The following is a 23,450-nucleotide window of genomic DNA, read 5'->3' on the forward strand; positions in this document are numbered from 1 at the left end:
ATCATTAATTTTAAAGGGGCAATCATTTCATGATTTCACATCATGTAGTACATAAATCAACAGCTCCATGTATAGATCCATGGAATTTATTGTGGTCCTTGAGCAGAGAAACCAATAAATTGAAAATCTTAAACAAATTACACTGAACAGTGATGATGACATCAGAGCCTCACATATTTCAGAAATGTCGCAGTGTAATTCAATTACAATACCGCTTGCTCAACAAGTTCACCTGTGAAAAATCCATGCATACATTCTTCTTCTGTTCTGCTTCCTTGAGCCCCAACTCATGCATTCTTATGGTGAGGCTGTCATGTCATCATCCTTGTTCATTGCAATTCATAATAAATTTTGAAAACATTCTCATTACTTATCCCAATCACTATAAATTCTGAAACTCTGTACTCAGTTTGACTAATTTACAGTTGTTCAAATGTAAACGTCTGAAAATCATCCGGAGGTCCCCTTTAATCATCATTGACAATAGTATATACAGAAGGTTTTTGTTGTTGTTATCACTTGGGATGGTACAGCGCAAAAAGGCTGTTTGCATTTCCGTTGTAGTCAGGAGCGATCATCCACGCATCTCCAACACTGCGTAGGTCACCTGCTATTGTTCGACATCACATTCTGTTTAGTGAACCGTGACGTGGTAACAGCCCCAAAGAAGAACTAGCGGAAGGAAACAACATTCTGGTATCCGTATTGATTTCTGTCGTCAGGTCGGCCCCGACGAAGTCATGATGTCATGTGTTCATTAGAATCGGTTTCACGACCATCCTGAGCGAGAAGACCTTTAACACTTGCGGTCCGTCCTCGGACTGAGAGTGAATAGAAATAAATAGGTGCGATCAATGTTGGTAAAAACCAAGGGCAGATTGAGTCTAGTGACCGTCAAGAAAGATTCCAATGGAACAGTTACATCAATAACAACACAATACCTTCATAATATCATAATTATATTAACCAACCGCCTTTTCTGTATGGACTCAAAGCGCTTCAACAATGGAAGACAAATAAACAATATCTACTGAACAAAACAAAACAAAACAAACAAACAGACAAACAAACAAACAAACAAACAAAATTGAAAGACAATAAACTTGTCAGATCATTAACCTGGAACTGTACATTGGCACTGTACTATTAAGAGATCCTACTATTGGAACTTGTATGTACAACACACAGTTATTACTCGTAGTTACTCGTTTGGTCATTATCCACTGTTCAGTATCTGAGATTTTCGTCAGTCAGCGGCTTCTTTGTTTTGTCCTGACCGATTCATGTGTAATTGAAAGCATAGATAAAAGTTGTAGATACATTAAGAGACAAACAAAGAGGTAGATTGACCTAATCATTATTACCATCGTGTTCACCACAGAAGTGTGTCTCATAAACTGAATCTTGATATGTGTGTTCTAACCTATATACAACAAAGTGGCGTTTTCTTAAGTTGTGAATGTGTGAAAGAGTGTGTACAAAAACCCAGTTCGATCAGCCCTGTTCGGACATCGTCGCTGCGTCTTGTCTCCCTCTGTGATGGGAGTGTTGATCGGAGGTGGTGGGCCCGTATAGCGACCTGCCAGACCCTTGTTCCCGAATGTCTCACCCCGTCGCTACCCTAAACAAGCGTTTGTCCTTATTCAATTATGCCACGATCAAACATTATAGGCCAAGCACCGCGCGATTGAATACGAATAGAGCAGCGAGAAAGACAGAATAGAGAAGTCGAATCGCTCAAGCAGGGCGAAATCCTTTTGTCCCGTCACCCTCCGTGTCCGCAGGGGGAAGGCGCATTTAAATATGAATACCATCCCGTTGCTAGTGACAACAAACACCCAGGATACGACGTGCTTTGCTTACTGTGTGTATGACAGTCGCGTGTGTGCCCCCTAACGTAGCTACACTGACTTTGGGGCGAATCACAGTGCACTCTTGTCAACACGAAGTATCAACATCGGTAGATATTGAACGGCTTACAGTATTTTCATGACATATTGGACCCTATTTATCGGTAAGTCGGATCATTTTGTGTCGTCTTAACGAATAAAATCCGTTTTCAAGAGAAAACGTTATTCTACGAGTCGATCTGGACTAAAGTAGGATAAGATGCAGGCAGTTATTTCCCGGCCTGCGTCCCAGCCCGGTATGCCGAAGCTACCGGAGATCCAACATCCGCTCTCTCGCCTCGGGAACCCTGACAAACTGAATATCAGAGGACTGTCGAGTCGAGCCGGTGGACGACCAGCGACCGGTCTAGGAGTGGGACCGCGAATGCCGGACGAACTGCCCTTCAGCAACCTGACCCCACGAGTCTCCAAGACCGCCTCAGGAGCCCGTCCGCAGAGTCAAAGCCTGCAACTGCAGCGGGGCGAATTCGGACCAACCCACACCACCAGATCACTGCCAAGGATCCCACAGCTCTACTCCAGCATTCCCGAAGGGGTCGAAGTTTGCCACTCAGATGACCCATCAAAGACAAGGTTACCAATATTTGGTAAGTTGAGAAACATTCAGTCAAAACTGAACATTATTTAGCGCCTAAACCGATAAAAGCCAATCATCAGACACATATTCCATTTATTGTGGCAACCGCAATAACACAAAATGGACCGCAACAGTAAGACAGACAGGAGAAAAAATAAAGACAGGCACAATACAAATATCAATAAAATACGAACAATCATATTGTTATCATGACGTACGAAAAAAAGTAAAAAGTGATTGAATATTGAAATTACCAATAGAACACAGTTCGTACAAATAGGATATGGGAGCATTTCACATCCCAAGAAAACAATGTACATTGTATGTCTTATCACCATGCCAGTGCAGTGAGTAATCTTTTTTTCACTCTCGAATCGCCATTCTTGTAAGGTATAGAAATCTTGCAAATGGTACGCTGCACTATGTAAGAGTGGCTATACATTGTACATTGGAGTCATGATTGTACATGACTGTAAAAGAGTTAGAACAGGCATAATAAAGATGTGCATAAAACTGACACTGCGAGAGACGATTTGCTATAAGTTCTGTAGCTTCAATGCCCGACGAAAATACATACTTATTCAATGGTAAGATAGACAAATACAATAATGTAATTATGTTCTTTTGATGATTATTGTGTAGCTCAAGGTAACCAGTTAGTATAGGAAAACCACTTGGACTACATTGGTGTTAAGTTGTTTGCTTCTCAATTGGAGCAATGTAAAATTCGGTAACATGTTATGTGACAATCTCAAATTCGTTTGAAAAGAGTCGATTTCATAATGTATACGTACGTCTGTCTGCTTATTGTAAAAAAAGTCCTCCTGTATACGTATATCATTATCACCTAGGAACCTAACAGACTGAAATCAACTGATTACATGGACGTTGACTAAGTAGAATTTGTAGATTCAAAATGATTACCCATTGGTAAATGTGCGTGCCATAATTATATGTCTTGAGCAAACGTGCCGCTTTTCGGCGTCTTGTTACAATGTACAATGCAGTGGCATATTGTTCTTGTTGCTATCGCGTTTCTGAATGTTCGCAGCACACAATGTGCCATGTTCGGGGATACAATAACCACAGTATGTGCTTAGACTTTGATCCTCGTATTAACGTGATTGCTGACTGCCGAAACAGGACTGAAAAAAAAATGTTACATTTTTATATAATCCCTTTAGAGCCTCCGAACTGAATACATTAAATATTCAGATCATATTCACTTCTTCCTTTTAAGATCAATTCTTACATTGTGTTTCTTCTTCTAGTTCCTCTCTTTTACATACACACACACACACACACACACACATACACATACACGCACACACACACACACACACACACATAGAAATAGACAATATTTTATAATTACAAAGTATAATGCACATCACAGATATGGTTCATACAATGTACTACACGCAGTGAACAGCAGCAGTTGCTCCAGTTGCCAAGAAAATTCTCGCAAGAATCATTCATATCCTTTTTTTTTAACACAAGCTATAGCCTTAACTCTGCTCACAATATGATCTAGGTCTACAGACATGTACAGCAGAATGTGCCATAATACCTTTATATGATACAAAATGTATGTCAATCTTTTGATACCGTATGCATGAGACGGCGATGTAATGACAACGCGCCGCAGCCCGGCAAACGTTGCTCGGAGAACGCTATCGTCTGATAGTCCTCATGGCAACCCACATATCCTGCGCGATACCCCCTTTGGCATGGCAGCGTAGAGACAGTTTAAACTTGATCTCTGTCCTGTCGCTGCGTATTTGACCTTTGCAGCATGACCCCGCCAAGGGAGCAACTTTTTCGTCTCCATGGAGACGGCACTGATAAGTCGAGAACCTTCCACTTCTGATCATGTCGATGCTTGGAGTGGGAATTCGGTGTATTTTATCCCAAAGACAATTATGGATTGTTTTTAGTCTAAGACGGTCGCATAAGCAGAAAAATAAGAATGCTTGACTTGACAAAAAGAAGTTGATCTCTCCCTCTCGCTCTCTCCTGGCATTCTTTGTGTTATGTACACATATCCAATATCAACCGAAATTGTAACGCCAGTGTTTGTCGTAACTTCTCCTTTTAGTATTGACAAAAATATGACAGGTTGTTCCCAAAATAATCATGACAGTCCGCATTCTTACGGCAAATGGAATATATAGATTCGTCAAGCTACAATTTTGTGATATGTCAGTCGAGTTTAATCACAAATTCTATGGCTATTTGTGAAAAGAATACACCTTCACAACTCGTTTGACACCGCACCCTTCTTGGCTGTATGCGCAAGTCATCATTATCCCGTTACACAGTCGATACACAACAGTAGATTTGCACCAACTTGTGTTATTTAACCACTTGTGAGGCCCGCAGGCTAAGTCCAATATTTATAGGACTGACTGAATACACTCTGAATCTCTGACACTGCGTGCAGAAAAGTATACAGACTGTATACTTACTCACAGACTTAATAACCAAGTGCAAAAAGGTTGACCTAGGGTTTGATCAAATAAAAGAGAGCCATAAGTCAAACAAAGCCGACACCTTGCAAGACTGAAGAGATTGTTGAGTTTAGACCTAGAGTTTGATGAGTGACACAAGATGAGTTTATTGCTCTGTCATGAGAAGAGAGGAAAAAAAATCATGACCGACAGTGCTTGCGCGTACAAGGTGTTTTAACCCACTTACGGCTATCATCCCAACCAGCCTTTGCTATTGTGTCGAAACAGCATGCCGCCCGAATGGTACGGCAAGGGTAAACGCTGACTCTTGTAACATCCGCTAAAAGTTTGAAGTTAATACGCACAAAGCTGTGGCGTTACATGATAGTATTATATTCAACATATCCAGAACCCTCAAAGACTTAAACAAAGAAACCAACAAACAAATCATGAAAAACGGGATATTTCATTTTGTTCAAATGCTCCCAGAATACCTTCTTTCCTAAATTAAAAACATATTTCGTAGCGTGGTAACCAGCAGCAACGTTAGAATACAACTACTGAATGTAAAGTTCACTTTGTGAATCTGGCAATGAAATTAAAAGGAGCAACATATGGATAAACAACGTTAACATACATCGAGTGAACACCGATTGCAAAAACTTATTCAAAATGGATACAACGATCGGACTAGTAAGCAGAGATCCGCTTGTTTTTACACTCCAACAGTTTATTACTCATAAATGTGTTCATTTTCAAGAGAAGAACTGTTAGTTTCCGATGTGATTACTGAACAAAACAAAACGGCGGCGCGACAACAGCATGCTTTATTCCTTTTGCTCAGTTTGCTCAGAGTAAATATCGACTCTGTTCGCTGAACAGACACAGACACGATTTGCGACATGACGAACACTTCTAAGGACGAAGGTGTTGTTTGAACAAAGTACGGTTGTATTGATTGCCCTATTTAGAGATAGCGATCTTCTTGAAGTGGGATGGAAAGCTGGTCCGTCATGTATACGGCAAATATGATTTCGCTTTTGACGGCACCCAACCTGACTTTTATGTACACTCGCGATATGTCCTCATTTTTTTTTTTGCGTACTTCGTGTCAACGCCCCCTCATTTCTCATTTCTCTTCCCTCTTCCCCTTCTTTTCCTCTAAAGTATCTCTCTCCCAAACTTGACTGTGGGGTTATTCCTCTCAGCTCACTTTGGAGGTGACAGAATCTAGGCTTCATTTTCACCCTCAGCCGCCTATACATCCCCTCATCCCTCGTCTTCACTCTATCCCATCCCTCCTCCCCGCATACTAGTAACTCAACTCCCTACGAAATAAAAACGAGTTAAGCGCCATAAAAATCTCAAATTAAGTCCATCATTAGGTAGAGCAAAAAAAAAACCAAAAAACCCTTTCCAATGAAACCTCACTTGCTGCATAAAAAGGAATGTCCTTAGATTAGTTAAGATTGAACAAATCATATTCTACTATCATTTTCTTTGGTTTTTTTTTTTGGTTGTTTTTTTAGCAGATTTAGTCGCAAATATCTCAAATTGACAAGAATGGAGTTACTTCGTTGTGCGGTCGAAATCTGATGTAGAAGTGCCAAAGGCAAATGGTGGTAGAACCTATATGCCATGACACAATGCATGTTGATAGCATGATTTGTCATTTTATGTTATTTATAGAAATGATTGTATTAGGAATGAGATCATATTATAATCATATGACGTGACTTGAATTCTTGCTGTTACTAAAATAGATATAAATTGTAGTTGTTGTTAATGTGTCTGATAAAGATGGTAATGTGGTTGATAATGCTGTAATATTCTTATCACTGTTTTTCCCCATCTTTCAGGAGCACGGGCCGAGCTCGCGAGCAGAGCCGAAAGTCGAGGCCAGGTAGCATCTCGGTCCTCGAACAGACCCGGAACTCAGTCTAGGATAGAAATTGATGAGGTAAGACACAGCCCCTTATATATCAATCTTTTCACACATGTCCTCCCCTCAGACGGTCTACTTTCGTTAGCAGTGCTATCTCCTTTTTAACTTAAAGAGGAAGAAGCTATCCTGCCTAAGTTAGCACGTGGCGTCAAAAGGTACAAGAAAATGGTGTGGCCGCATCGGTCATGCAGTGGTGAGGCAAACGTCTGCTTTCTTCGTCGTTTTTTTTTCTCCCTCAAACCAGGGAGGTGGAAGAAAGCTTCCACCTCCCTGCTCAAACACTGCTCCCATATTGTCAAGACAAACAGGAGATTACAGTGTTATTGTTACCAAGCTCTTTTGAAAAAGATTCTGCCCTCCGTGGCAGCACTTTGTGCATTCAATCGACTGAGTTCCCCTCCCCATGACCTCAATTTAAGTCGCATCTCGTGTATATTTTAAGATTGTCTCTTCCCTATGTGTATACACCCTCTGCAGATAAGAAGCTAACGGTATCTCCGTGGCCCTGTGTCTGGCTTAATGGAAATTTGATAGTCGATAAAACAGCAGATAAGACACAAATTTTTCATATCCGCATCCGCATCGGTTTTAGTCCTGTGCTTGATTCGCTGCCATTGATCGAGATGATTTGAGTTGATTTCCAAGTCACCTTGAACTCCCCGTGAGAGCATAATGCATCTGAAAACCGAGAGTGACACACAAAATATCGATACTGATATGAAATCTGCTGTAAAGTATATCATTGCCAAAATGAATGAGGTGAATTCACAATGATGATTAAAAAGCTGCCAAGTAGAAAACACACACACACACACACACACACACACACACACACACACACACACACACACACACACACTTGAGGTTATATCAGGATGCTTTTTTCAAAAGATTCAGCCGATGATAAGCTCGGGCTAACTGATTTCACATTCGACTCTTGGGGGCGTTGCTGATGACGAAGACTGCTGCGGTGGCGGCAGTTAGTCGGGTGTCGGTCATAGGAGAAATGGGGATAAAATTGGTGGTCGTCACGAAAAGCGAATGGCAGATCGAGGTTGCTATAACCATGGACCCTGGTCCGTTCTACACTTAGGTCATTTGATGCTATTTGTGGACAGATTTCCATCCAGCGAGATTTTATTGAGACAGTAAAATTGCAAAAGCCTTGGACATGTAACAAACACTTCATACAAAGCCGACATTTTATGAAGATGACTTTGCTGTAGTTCTTTTTTTATTTGTCAGTGAAACATAACAACCTGAATTCTCAAAAGTTGATCAAATCAAATCCAAGGGTTGAACTGAGTTCATGAACTAAGATAAGCGGGAGATAGGCATGTACGTATTTCACAATGTGCGTGTCAGCGAGAGTTCGCTATCGGATGTCTATTGGCGTCATGCGTCTTTACGCAATCAAAGTTTACATAATAAATGGACTTGATTTACGCCATCTCCTTTATTTGATTGTTTGTTTGTCCATTCGAGTGTCTATTCTCTTGTTTGACTGTTTTCAAAAGAGTATATTCTGATAAGAAAATATATAGTGGTCATGCTGGTGTTATCCCCCTTTTCACTTATCTTCTTAGATCGAATTGCTCCTACGTGAGAAGATAAAACGTGGTTATTATGAGCTGAAGAAGCTGTTCGTCTCCAACGACCCCGATGGGCGGGGCATCGTTAGCCGAGAGGCTCTGGCCCGCATTCTCATCACCTTCCTGGGTCGGTTCATCAGTCTCAAACAGTTCAACCTTCTCATGCAGAGGTATGTTGATAATGAAATCACCAGTAACGATCAAAGCAAGAGATGATTAAGATATCCTCGAAATATCATCTAAATTCATCTAAATCGTTGCTTACACTCAATTCATCTAAGGAGTTTAACTTGCTTATACAGTAGGCCTATACGAAATCATACATATGATTATGCGGGCAAACTCATGACGACGTGATGTAATGACACTGCGAAATACGATAAGGGCTCGTCGAAACCGTGCCTTTGTGATACCGAGATTCACTATCTTGTTTTCTATTCTAAGACATTGACTTTTATTATTTGGTAATCTGTAGCATAATGGTGTCGCTGCAGATGCTTTTGTAAATTACTTCTAATGTTTTGTTGTGAGCTAAGTCACATAAGTCACAGTGTTCCTGATACTTTCATTACATACTAAAAATGATTGCACTGCGGTACTTTAAGTGTTTTGTTTTTTCTTTTTTTCTTTTGTAATACACTTTAAATCTGAGGGGGTAGCCTTCCACATCGATGAAATGAAAGAACTGGCCAGAGACATTGTTGTTTTTTTTTAACCACACAGCTCTAGGGCTGTCAGAAAACAGATTGATGATATTACAAAGTCGATATCACATACAATAAGCAGCAAATTTCACGTGTACTTTACTTGGCGGCATCCAGTTTGATAAATGCATTGTGCAGAGTAGTCTTCGTCCTCTGACGAAAATCTTCACTGTGACTCGAAAAAAAGGGAAGGACTTGATTTTCACAACGCAGAAATGAGCTTTTACGCGTTCATTAATGCATGATTATGTCCTGAAATCTTGTATGATGTATCTATTATTATCATTATTATTATTGTATATTATTACTATTTTTAATTGTATTATTATAATTATAATTATTATTATTATTGTTATTATTATTATTATTATCATTATTATTATTATTATCATTATTAATATCATGATCAAATCAAAGGATGAGACTGGAAGATAGACAAGCAATCAGACTGGAGGAGTTCTACGCCTTCTTCCGTCACGTGACCAGCAAAGAGATGCCTGCATGGATGGACCCCATCAACCGGAACCAGCCGGACAAGCTCCAGATGTCGGCTGCCCAGGTGCACGCCCAGCTAAAGGAGCGAGCCAAGCAGAGGTAAGAATAGATGCCCTGCCCTTTACGGCATTGTGGTACCCTATTATAGGCAACGCCAAACATTATCTTTCCTCTGCAGTGAATACAAAGACGAATGTTGGGTGAAATAAAGGGGGAAAAGGATCAAATAATCATTAATATCATACCCTGTTTTTATGATCATGTTGAGCTCATGAGGAGGTTTACGTGCATCATTAATTGTTTTTTTTTCTTGCATTTTATTCAGACCAGAAATTTAAAATGCACACAAAACAGATACACGTATTGTAGGAATAGGATTGATAGATACTTTTTCCATATATATGTATGGGTTTAAATCGATTCAAGAGAACAAGGACACAAAGCATTTATCAATTTCTCTTTTGCCGCACCCGATACAGGTTTCTAGATGTAGCAGACATGATTCCACAGCTCAACCCCGGCGGGACGGGTCGAATCCTGAAGCCAGAATTCAGGAACGCCCTCAACAAAATGCTCTTCTTCTTAGATGATGACGAATTCGAGAAGCTTTGGCTCAGGTACGTTCATTATCTATAGTCATGCAGTAACTACATGGTACATTTCATGCATATGGATATTATTTGTAATCTCTATTTCTATGCATGTATATCTGCAAAGAGTAAATGAATTCTAGTTAATCAATAACACAATTTTTTCTACCTAATCATGGTAATTAAATACCAAATATCATTCAATACAAGGTAATGATATCATAAATGCATTTGAAGTTATCGTAATCAAAGAAAAAGGAGGGCATGAAAATTCTTTTTATTTTATTAAAAATCGCATTGTTAAAAGCAGATGTCCAACTGCTAGAATATTAATTTCCCCCGTCTTTCTCTCCGTATTTACAAAAGGTACGATGTTGATAACATTGGTGTCATCAACGGTTCCAAACTCCTCAACAAATTGGGTATCAACCTCCGCGCTAGCACAGCCATGGGCGAGGATGTCTACACACCCGATGATACAGGCGCAAAGCGCATGTCACGTAAGTATATGCGATATACTAAATATGACACTTATAGGAGTATCCTTATATTTTCATCGGGCTATTGTGGTCTTTGTAATTGAAAATCAACGATGTGGTAGATATCGGATTTACCTTAGGAGAATGATAGTCATAAAATGCGTATAATACAGAGGATATTCAATGTGAGTAGAAGACGAAGGTTGTATCTAAGCATAATTGCGAACTTTGTGTATGGAAACAAGAACCGTATTCTGATCTGAAATGAGACATCACTATCTTCATCATCTTTCGAGGACAATTATTATCATGGGCAAGTAGATCACAGAATATCAAGTAATCATTGGGTTAACGGAAAACAATTAGCTGATCTCAATATGACGAATAAGATGGCTATGAAATGGGCTAAAATCATTAAGTAAAATAACATATTGTGTAACTGAAAAACACCGCTGTTACAGCAACGACTGAAGTCTGTTTTCTTTGCTTCCTTTAGCGAGGAAAAAGAAGAAGGCGGAAGTCGACAGAATGAGGTCGATCCACGTGGAGAGATGGCTGAAGGACAAGTTCAGGACGGGGTGCACGAGGATGCGGAAAGAGTTTGAGGAGTTCGACAAGGACCACAAAGGAGAGGTGAGATAATGATAATTATGACGTAAGCTGACCAAACATAAGACTTCCTCGTGCCTCAGTACCATTCCGATGCCGAGGTCTTGGATTATTTACTGAGCGATATTTTCTTAGCAACCTTCCAGAGGATTAAAACATGAGGATTTTACAACCATGGAGATAAATGGTACCAAAGATAAAGGGCTTTAGGGAAGTTTTGACAATCATCGCTTTGAGTGGACTGAACAAAATGTAAGAGTGCATTCATACATACTAATGAAGTACACTTGTGCAGTCTTGTCTAGTGCTGTGCTCTTTCGAGAGACACAGGACCTATCACACAGTTGTTATTTTCAGCATCAAAAACTGTTTCGAGCACAATTCTTGTTCGGCAAGCGTATTTTCCATAGCTATTGTAAAACACATGCTTTTCTATATATAACAGTAACACATAAAGAGATGAATACATGTATATATTTGTGTTACACTTTGGAGGTGCACAAAATCCGCTCTACAACACACCTATAACACAATGTCTCGTGTTCCTTGCAGGTGGACAAGGCCACGTTTACTAAGGTGTTGACGAAGTTCGGTCTGAGTCTGGAGAGTTCATTCCTAGACGACTTCTTGGCGCGCTGCAACCTGTCGCCCAGCCGGACCGGCATGATCTGCTACCGAGACTTCCTTCGCCGATTCCAAGACCGCAGCGAGGGAGGAGTGACGCACAGCATCCTGAACGACCCGAAGCACAGGTGAGTTGTCTGCATCTAAGAAACGACTCGCATCCACAGCAGATTTTCATGCGATGCTGATGGGCCTCCTTCGAGATGAGAGGTACAAAACATACTAAGAAGCGATATGGGGTGCAAGTCTTAACCCCTTTGTGTGATCTTGGAGCACTGTGGTAAAGAGGATAAAGGTTATGGACTCTTGGACATCCGTAGGCAAGATGTTTACCCTTAAGTCTCCTTTAAGATGTTTACCCTTAACTCTCCTTTCAAATTCATTTCTTCTCCTCCTCCTCTTTTCCCTCATTTATACATCCAACTCTTCATTGTTTTCACCATCTTCTTCATGTTAATGTCGTCATGACCATTATATTTATCTTTATCATCAACTTGCTTGCTTACCTGTTAATGTTTATATTCGCGACAGATATCACAAAGTAGACCTGACACAGAGTCCAAACGAGGGCCAGTCACTGACGGCAATGGAGGCCAGACTTATGGAGCTCTTCCAGGGAGACTTCATCTCACTCTTGGGAACTTTTCAGTGAGTTTCTAGTTCATCCCTCAAAGTTGTTTCTTGAACGTTCGGAATCTAGTGAACTATATCGGTAAATCTAGTCAACTGGACTTACTTGTGTTTTTGGAGTTACGACCTTTCATCAGGTTATAGTTCCTGATCTACTTTGCCTGCCTGGACGACTGAGAATATTCACAGGCATGTTCAGAATCTTAGTTTTTTATCATGGTAGCATTCAAAACTTTTTCGAGTGATGGTGACGACATAAGAATTCACTACAACCGATTCCAAATGAGAGACATTTTCTGTAGTGGACCGATCCCGTCCTGTAAAGTTAAGTGTCAAGAGATATTAAAATATCATGCGTAGTTTATCAATATTATCATAAAATAGATTCATTCGAATACAAGACGTTGTATATTCTACACATCTCGTATCACTCTCTTTATAGTGTTATCGTTAGCTAAGATCTTTTCCCGCATTTCCCCCTGCAAAACAGGAAGGTTGACAAGCTCCGACTGCACGTTGTCAGCCAGCAGGAGTTCCGAGCAGCCATCGAGAGCCGGTTCAACCTTGGCCTCTCCGATAGGGAGTTCGAGGCCTTCCTCGACCGGGTTCCCCTCGACGACGAGGGCAACGTCAAATACCTCGACTTCATGGGCCAGTTCGACACTAAGTAAGCATCCAAACACTTCTTCGAGTGACCTTTACAGCCAATGTGCCTAATCTCCCCCGCAATTTCCAGTGCTGACGTCATCTCATTAAAAATATCATGTCTTTAAAAAAGTCAGTGCAAACATATCTTTCCGTTTATTCTGCAATCGATATCACTTTCACATTCGAGGCGGTTTAGTATTAACCGCTACCATACAACATTCATGTGCTGAATGCTGTGACGCGTTTAATGTGTCTTTATGTCGACTTTAAAAAACTTTTTTTTCTTATGGAGCGAAGACAAAAGACACAACAAAAATCAGGGCATCGTCCATAATCATGTTCCAAATGTACCCCTGCACGAGGTAATGATTCATGACGAATGTGTGCATGCAGCAACAGTTGCGAAGCATGTAATATTCAGCCATCAAACCATTGTTATCTGTTTCCAGCAGATGACTCGTTTTGACTCTGTTTGAAATCAAAATGGCGATTTGCACTTTGGCATTGCGATTAACAATTTTCTTCTCCCCTCTATATAGATATGGCCCTGCTCCGAGCCTCTTCGACGCCAAAACGGTCGGGGCTGCCCCGGAGGAGATGGATCTGGGTGCTGTGGAGGAAGAGGAGGAACCGTCGGATCAACCTCTCAGTTTCGAAGAGTTTAATAAGAGTGGCCGGTCCATCAAACAGGTCAGTAACAATCTTGCTTGTCCCTCCTCTTCCTTTTGTGTGGCATAGGTTTAAAGACTGAAACGATTACAACCAAAACTATGTTAAATGTATTGCTATGGCGCTTCTTTGAGTCAAATTGAAGCCAACCTTTTTCTTTTAATTCCAATTTCTAAATGTTTGAATAATCTTTGGATTGCTTTATACTTCGTTCTTTTTTCCTAGATTCTAAATACCTTGACTAGATAAATGAGCGGCTGCCTAGTAAAACGCGATACATTATGAACATATTCGCATTCCCCTAGGCCCTATCACAAGGCGCTTAGAATAATATTGTAGAACAAAGCCGCAAGTGTCTACATTTTGATGTTTTAATTTTTACCTTTCCTTCCTGCCCTCTTCCGTCCGCATTTTCTCATCTTCCTCTTTCTTTACCTCCTTCTTTTTCTTCTTCTTTATCTTCTCTTTTTTCTTTGTCTTTTTCCGCTTCTCCTCTTATTCGTTCGCTGCTTCTTCAAATGCTAAGAAAGTTCTTAAATCCTAACAGGGTTGAAAGCTCCCGTGAAATACCTCGATAAAAAGCTGTGTCATCGCCTGTGACATGAAAACGATCCTACCTCACGAAGCCGTTATGAATTAAGCCCACAAAATACCCGGTCATTTTTATAATCTAATCACTGCGTATGGAAAATACCTCCTACACGCTAATAGAAATAATCGTTGCATGTTTATTAAAGTAAAGTAATGACGGTAAAATTTTGTTATTCATTTTTTTCTTACAGCTCTCGAAACTCATCAAGCAGCTGGTGACAAATCGCATGGCGGAGATTGACACGGTTTTCTCCGACATCGACACCAATAATACAAGACGGCTGACTCAGGAGATGATGTATGAAATGTTCAAAAGGTGAGATGAAACGGGTTCACTTCCATTAATTATTAACCCATTCGGCCTTCAAGCGAGGTGCACACTTAAGATTGTATGTCTCATCCTCGTCTGGTAGAACAAAGTCGCAAGTCCATCGTTGATCAAATGAAAATGACTAACATTGGCATTTTTTTTCCAAAAAATAGTATTAAGATCCACAAACATGATGTCGATAAAGGAATGAAACCTAACAAATCCCAGTATATTTTCCATCTCGACTTTGATGTTTAGTCTAGTCTAATCTAATCTAATCTAATCTAATCTAATCTAATCTAATCTAATCTAATCTAATCTAATCTTACCTTACCTTCGTCTTTACAGACTAAACATCCGACCAGAAGTAACCAGAGGCGAGATCCGCCGTCTGTGGGATACTTTCATCACCACGCAGAATCGCACGCTAAACTTCAACGAATTCGTCCGCCACTTCGGTTATTCACCGAAAGAGGCCTCGTTCCCGAATGCCAAACTAGCCCCGCCGAAGCGAGGAGACTCCGACTTCCTCGTCAGGTCGAGGAAACTCAACTGCGCTGCAGACATGCTGGAAGACAACCTTAGGTCAAAGGTGAGCGAGAAAACTATTCGCGAGCCATAGACAACCTCTGATGTAATCAGTTCAGTCATTGTAGTAGTTATGTGTGTCGTTACAGCAGTTACAGTGCACTTCCGTTATAATTAACATGGTTATTAAGAAATTCCCTTTAAAACTACGCAAGAATTCATGTCTCGAAGTACAGTATATCTTTAAACACTTTATCTCTTCGGTTATAACGAAATACGAGAAAACTGCCGGTCCTGAGGACTTCGTCGTAAAGGGAGTCGCTGTATTACTAATTGCAACGTGACGTATTAATATAATAGCCAATCAAACACACTAGAATACTAACATGCATTTTGATTCGTCCGTCAGGTCGACTACATGTGGGATGACCTCCGAAAAGAATTCCTGCGCCTCGACCCCTACGGAACAGGGTTCGTCAGCGGGGAGGAGTTCCGTGATGTCCTACAGGAGCTCTGCGTTCATCTCAACATGTACGAACTCGACATGCTGAGCAGGAAATTCGACGTGAACAAGGATGGAAGGTGAGTACAAGTAACATGAGAACTCACGGTAGATTTCTAGTGTGGTATCAGGGGCTTCTAGCTTTTTGTCAAGAGTGGGGGGGGGGGGGGGGGGGGGGGAGGGTTGACCCAATGACAATTCTCTCGCCAAATCGGCTGACAAGAAAAACGAAAAATCAAATTTTCTGCTGCCACTTCTCTCCCTAACTCGACTGACAAGCGAAAAAAAGGTCAGTCCTAGTGGGACTGGGGCATGGGCGTCACCAGGGGGGGGGTGCGTTGGGTGCGAACGCACCCCCCTTCAGACCCTTAAAAAAAAAAAAACAAAAAAAACAAAAAAAAACAAACTTCAGTCTGCGAGCGACCTCAACGCCGGACACTAAATGATTATAATTTTTTATCTATTTATCAATTTTTTTTTGAAATTTTGCATCGGGGACAAAAACAAAGAAAAGAAAAAATCGTGGGCAAAAGCAATTCGCACCCCTGGTTCTGGCAGCACTGATTTTATACTTAATTATCTACTAGTGCAAGTGTATTCTATACAGTGTTGACTATATACATAGATTTTGGACATCCTTCCCATACTTGGTCACTTCGACGCCACCTCGCTGGTGATACCTCCCCCAGTCATGAACATAAACCGACACCCTTGACTACCAGTGGCGGGTCCAGGGGGAGGGGTGCACCGGGCGTCCCCCCCCCCCGCCCCTCTTAATTTCCAAAGCGAAAAAGTATAGCTACAAACGGCAGTTTTTGGACTGTAAAATGTCAAATTTTCAAGCTCCCTCACTGGCATTTAGTCGTAATGCCATTCTCCTAAAGTTGCTGCCAGTAATTGCCGGCAGTTCCACTCGGTGCGCCCCCCCCCCCCCCTTACTGCAAAAAATATAGCTACAAACGGCAGTTTTGGGACTGTAAAATGTCACAATTTTCAAGCTCGCTCGCTCGCTCGCATTTAAATTCTCCTAATATTGCTGCCAGTAATTGCCAGCAGTTGCCCGGTGCGCCCCCTCAATTTCGAAAGCAAAAAAAAAAAAAAAAAAAAAAAAAAAGATATAGCATCAAACGGCAGTTTGGGACTGTAAAATGTCAACATTTTCAAGCTCGCTCGCACTTAATCTTTATGCAATTCCCCTGATGTTACTGCCAGTAATCGTCCAGTTGCGCCGGTGCGCCCCCCCTTAATTTCCAAAGCGAAAAAATATTGCTACAAACGACAGTTTTTCTACTGTAAATGTCAAAATTTTCAAGCTCACTCTCTTCGCTCGCTCGCATTGAATCTTTATGTAATTCCCCAGATGTTGCTGCCAGTAATTGCCAGCAGTTGCGCCCGGTGGCATGCGCTCCACCCCCCCCCCGCCCCCTTTAATTTCCAAAGCGAAAAATATGGCTAAGAACGGCAGTTTTTGGACTGTAAAACGTAAAATTTTCAAGCTCGCTCGCATTTAATCTTTATGCAATTCACCTGATGTTGCTGCCAGTAACTGCCAGCAGTTCCGCCCGGTGCGCCCCCTCCCTTAATTTCCAAAGCGAAAAAATATGGCTAAGAACGGCAGTTTTTGGACTGTAAAATGTAAAATTTTCAAGCTCGCTCTCTTCGCTCGCTCGCATTTAATCGTTATGCAATTCCCCTGATGTTACTGCCAGTAATCGTCCAGTTGCGCCGGTGCGCCCCCCCCTTAACTTCCAAAGCGAAAAAATATAGCTACTAACGGCAGTTTTTCTACTGTAAAATGTCAAAATTTTCAAGCTCGCTCTCTTCGCTCTCTCGCATTGAATCGTTATGCAATTCACCTGATGTTGCTGCCAGTAATTGCCAGCAGTTGCGCCCGGTGGCATGCGCTCCACCCCCTTAATTTCCAAAGCGAAAAAATATGGCTAGGAACGGCAGTTTTTGGACTGTAAAATGTAAAATTTTCAAGCTCGCTCGCATCTAATCGTTATGCAATTCACCTGACGTTGCTGCCAGTAGGACCTAATTGCCAGCAGTTCCGCCCGGTGCGCCCCCCAAAAAATATGGTTAAGAACGGCAGTTTTTGGACTGTAAAATGTAAAATGTTCAAGCTCGCTCTCTTCGCTCGCTCACATTTAATCTTTATGCAATTCCCCAGATGTTACTGCCAGTAATTGTCTGCAGTTGCGCACGGCGCACCCCCCCCCCCCCCCCTTAATTTCCAAAGCGAAAAAATATAGCTATAAACGGCAGTTTTTCTACTGTAAAATGTCAAAATTTTCAAGCTCGCTCTCTTCGCTCGCTCGCATTGAATCTTTATGCAATTCCCCAGATGTTGCTGCCAGTAATTTCCAGCAGTTGCGCCCGGTGGCATGCGCTCCAACCCCCCCTCCCGCCCCCTTTAATTTCCAAAGCGAAAAATATGGCTATAAGAACGGCAGTTTTTGGACTGTAAAACGTAAAATTTTCAAGCTCGCTCGCATTTAATCGTTATGCAATTCACCTGATGTTGCTGCCAGTAATTGCCAGCAGTTCCGCCCGGTGCGCCTCCTCCCTTAATTTCCAAAGCGAAAAAATATGGCTAAGAACAGCAGTTTTTGGACTGTAAAATGTAAAATTTTCAAGCTCGCTCTCTTCGCTCACTCGCATTTAATCTTTATGCAATTCCCCTGATGTTACTGCCAGTAATTGTCTGCAGTTGCGCCCGGTGCGCCCCCCCCTTAATTTCCAAAGCGAAAAAATATAGCTACAAACGGCAGTTTTTCTACTGTAAAATGTCAAAATTTTCAAGCTCGCTCTCTTCGCTCGCTCGCATAGAATCGTCATGCATGCAACTCACCTGATGTTGCTGCCAGTAATTGCCAGCAGTTGCGCCCGGTGGCATGCGCTCCACCCCCCCCTTAATTTCCAAAGCGAAAAAATATGGCTAAGAACGGCAGTTTTTGGACTGTAAAATGTAAAATTTTCAAGCTCGCTCGCATTTAATCGTTATGCAATTCACCTGATGTTGCTGCCAGTAATTGCCAGCAGTTCCGCCCGGTACGTGCGCCCCCTCCCTTAATTTCCAAAGCGAAAAAATATGGCTAAGAACGGCAGTTTTTGGACTGTAAACTGTAAAATTTTCAAGCTCGCTCTCTTCGCTCGCTCGCATTTAATCGTCATGCATGCAACTCACCTGATGTTGCTGCCAGTAATTGCCAGCAGTTGCGCCCGGTGGCATGCGCTCCACCCCCCTTAATTTCCAAAGCGAAAAAATATGGCTAAGAACGGCAGTTTTTGGACTGTAAAATGTAAAATTTTCAAGCTCGCTCGCATTTAATCGTTATGCAATTCACCTGATGTTGCTGCCAGTAATTGCCAGCAGTTGCGCCCGGTGGCATGAGCTCCACCTCCCCCCCCCCCCTTAATTTCCAAAGCGAAAAAATATGGCTAAGAACGGCAGCTTTTGGACTGTAAAATGTAAAATTTTCAAGCTCGCTCGCATTTAATCGTTATGCAATTCACCTGATGTTGCTGCCAGTAATTGCCAGCAGTTGCGCCCGGTGCGCCCCCATCCTTTATTTCCAAAGCGAAAAAATATAGCAACAAACAGCAGGGGTTTTTTTTTACTGTAAAATGTCAAAATATTCAAGCTCGCTCGCTCCGCTCGCTCGCATTTAATTGTTATGCCTTTCTCCTGATGTTGCTGCCAGTAATTGCCGGCAGCTGTGCCCGGTGCGCCCTCCCCCCTTTATTTCCAAAGCGAAAAAATATAGCTCCAAATGGTAGTTTTTTTTACTGTAAAAGATGAAATCCTGGCTACGCCGGTGCCCTTTCCCCGCTTGGTGTTCCTCAACAACAGTAAAAGTCTAGGAATTGAGAGCTTTCTATATTCCGAATGTCTGTCCAAAAAAAAAAAAAGTCTCGTTACATTAGGGTCAAAACGCACCCCCCTTGAAAAAAAGCTGGTGACGCCCCTGTGGGGGGGGGGGGGGGGGGGTAAACCCCCTCAACACCCAAATTCTAAGTAGATAATATGTGGTAACGGAGATGAATCATATGAGGGATCCAGAAGCAGAAGTTGAAAAAGAAAATGTTCCTTGTAAGAGGTAATGTATACTGAAAACCATCATGCAAATAATTATTCTCACAGACAAAAACACACATAGACTCAGGAACAATATTGCATACGGTAATTATTGCACATCTGGCCCTGAAAACTTTTATGGTTGAAAAACACAAACATCATAGCATTCATAACATTAGAATACATTCTGTAAGTGGATGTACTGAATATGTGTTACTTGTGCTCCTGCATTGTATGTGTTAAACTGAATTATTGATAATGATGAATTCATAAATTAGAACAAGATTGAAAAAATAGATATTCACTTTTGTCAGTCATTGGGGGCACTGGCACAATTCAACCGGAAATTATTTTAAAGTTCAACATTTCCGATATCATTCTACCTCGGCAGAGTGAACTACATCGAGTTCCTGCGGCCGTTCGCCCTGCGGAAGGCTACTCACCGGTACGGTAACAACATGACGGGCCTCATGACACACCCCCAGGCCGAGATCCCCATCAACCCTATAGTAGAGGAACCAAATAAGGGTCCGAACGGAATAACAGCGAGGCTACGCCAAATGGTAAGAATCAGATTATCTATCTATTGTTCTTACTGTGATGATAGTTGTCGCTTTCAGGGGAAATTATAGTAAATCCTTCCTAAATATAGTTAAATCTTACAGATATAAGAAGACTTTTGTCTGGATATTTCAGTTTGTTTTTATATCGCTTGACAAACGTGTGCCTGAAGTTATTCCATTGTTAATTGTTCTCTTTTAGTTTCGTTTGTTTATACAATTGTAGTTGTGCCGTCGAATTGTTTATCCGTTTCGGGGTTAGTATTTTTCCATTTATTTTTCAGAACCTTTAAGCTTTTTTCCGCGATTACAATTTTTGTGACAAACAGTCGGTCCTTATTCTGACGGCCAAAGACAATGATACCGTTGTAAATAACACATCAGCGAAGACTGAAATATTAATGAATCGTTCTCTTTTCTGTTGCTCCGTGCTTATCTCCAGCTGGTCGGTGACTGGCGGAACCTGAGGCGGGCGTTCAAGAAGATCGACACGGGCCGCACGGGCTACCTCTCCCTGCCCGAGTTCCGCAACGTGCTGAAGCTGTGCAACGCCGTGCTGGACGAGGAAGAAGTGTACCAAGTGATGTCGCTATTTGACGAGAACCTAGAAGGAAAGATCAACTACAACAAGTTCCTGTCAGAAACGTTCAATGCCGATCCCACTAAGCCATGAGGAAAAATAAAAAACAATCGCTCTCGACGAAGCTATAGAATATTGCTGGACTGAGCGTCACGAAGAACATTTAGCCTTCATTCAAGTGTGAATTGAGGAGCCGTGCATTCCGTCCAAGTTTAGCTGTGTGCTTTATTTTTGGTGTTAATGCTCATGATGCTTTAATAAAACAAAGGTTCATCTGTAAGGGCTCCCAGCTAAAGACCAACGTTGTAATAATTCAAAACAAATCAGGTTTTATTTCAAGGCGTGTAACGAGTTTGATAGTCGTGAATGTCACGCTATACAAAAAGAAGACAAAATACTTTATTTGTCCAAGTACATAACGCTCTTTATGCAACGAGAGATGAGTGCGCAATCTGATACCTCAAAACAGCTAGCAAGGAACAGGTATTGCATTCTCTTCGTTCCAAAGTATTCCTCTACAAATGTAACTCGTCAAGAATGTTTAAGCTTTTATCTCCCTGTGAGGCATCATTTTTTAAACACATACACATGCACACACACACACACACACAAACCTACTCCACCATAGGTATTATGTCTTCACACTTACCACACACAAACACACACATTTGTTTTTGCTATTTGTTCCACACAAGCCCTAATCAGGACCTAAGTAACTGCACTCACTATAGTGGTCAGTGTTAATGTGTCAGTATGTAAAGTATCAGTATTAGCTGGACATGAAGGACAATTCCTTGTAAATAGAGAATGCTAAATATATATCTATCAAGAGACATATATCTCTGTAGAGTGCTTAGCGATGTAGCAGGCTGGGTAGGTAGTGACGATGCCGTTAGTATTTATGTGGTGCTGATCTTTGTTGCGTAGCTGTTAAGATGTCCATTGATATACTGTATGGGCTTTGGTGGATGTATCGATATTAGTGTACTGAATTTCTACATTACTACCACATGTAGAACTGTGTACGATCATGAAATTTCGTATTAATGAAATGCATTTCATCTCATCGTCACAAGACAGGCCATTCAGTCATATCTTTATGTACCTGAAGAACAATCATTACACTTGATAAAAGAACGAACAAACCAATCACACAATCGAGAGCCATTTGCCGGTTTTTAAGACCTTTCATAGGCATTTTATTTTCTTTAAAAAAAAAAAAATGTATACATCAAGTGCCTTCTAAAATGTCGGTCCATTTAAAATTCAGCTTTTCAGCAAGCCCATACATCCCTCTAAATACATGAGCAATGCTGTATGTGTATTTGGAGAGCTATGTGCTTTTTAAACATTTTGTTCTACTGAGCACCAATCCATTCTGATCAATTCATTCTGATCCATAAATTGCTATTGGAGTCTTGTATTTATTTTTGCATCACCCAGACATGTGATGGAACTTTCACTGAATGTTTAGGATAAATTTCACCAATATTCAATCGTGACAGACAAAATGTTCTGCTTTACTGTGTACTCTATCTACATTTCATAATTTGTCCTGGTATTATGTGCTTGCAATGTATGTAACAGACAAACTGACAGGGCTGAAAATGTTTATCATGCTTACCTTGTATATAGCTTGGTCATTGTCAAATGTGTATAGAAAAACACTGTACATTGCATTGAAAATTTAACTCATCTTTCTTGTTTGCATTCTTATTCAACTCACACTCTTGAAAACTGACTGATGTTTTGTTGGAATCACATTTACTTTGTTATTTTTTTTCTTTTCACGCTTTTTGCCGTGCAATCATGCCATGATACACATTATGCGGTGCCATCTTACACAATAACCGATTTGGGAGTTGTAAAATGGAGGTGTTTCCTCTGCAAAAGACATGCTTTGTGCAGAGCTTTTGAGAACAGGCTGAGATACGGAAAAGAGATTATGACTATTCACCTGAAAATACACATTCTTCTACCATTCAACAATAACTAGGCCATACTCATGATTTCTATGTCAGCATCTGTTTGAAATTCAATTTGTCTCGCTCATGAATATGTTACCAGCAAACGACTGTGCACACATGTGTCTGTGTCCGTTGTGGTTGTTGTTTGTGAGATGCAAAATGTGATTTTCCTCAAATAAAATTTGCATGGCAAACTGTAAAACAAAAACCTATCTCCTCTGCATTCATCATTACCATGTACGAACACATCTGACTTTGCATCAAAGGAACAAAAAAAGTTGGTACACTGGTAGATTAAAGAATATGTGATGCACATATTGTCCATAACACAGTTGTAAGCAACATTAGTAGAATCCTTTTCCTGGGAGTAGATTTCAATACGATTTTTCAATCAGATGAAAGATGAAGA

The 23,450-nt window shown here is 41.1% G+C and overlaps 1 protein-coding gene across 1 annotated transcript; it reads left to right on the forward strand.

Annotated features, from left to right (window-relative positions):
• The first annotated feature begins 1,924 nt into the window (after window positions 1–1,924).
• Window positions 1,925–22,042, forward strand: LOC139737800 (EF-hand calcium-binding domain-containing protein 6-like). The gene is made up of 16 exons (XM_071648477.1): window positions 1,925–2,497; window positions 6,797–6,897; window positions 8,469–8,644; window positions 9,596–9,772; window positions 10,153–10,290; window positions 10,630–10,763; window positions 11,239–11,375; window positions 11,904–12,103; window positions 12,507–12,623; window positions 13,096–13,272; window positions 13,793–13,943; window positions 14,705–14,829; window positions 15,172–15,415; window positions 15,761–15,933; window positions 20,326–20,497; window positions 20,937–22,042. Exons 1-16 carry the CDS (start codon window positions 2,110–2,112, stop codon window positions 21,165–21,167), a joined length of 2,841 nt encoding a protein of 946 aa, XP_071504578.1. The 5' UTR covers window positions 1,925–2,109; the 3' UTR covers window positions 21,168–22,042.
• The last annotated feature ends 1,408 nt before the right edge of the window (window positions 22,043–23,450 follow it).

The sequence above is a fragment of the Diadema antillarum genome, unplaced genomic scaffold (assembly GCF_040938485.1).
Source record: "Diadema antillarum isolate AM-2024a unplaced genomic scaffold, OU_Dant_1.0 seq00000705_RagTag, whole genome shotgun sequence".
NCBI lineage: Eukaryota > Metazoa > Echinodermata > Echinoidea > Diadematoida > Diadematidae > Diadema > Diadema antillarum.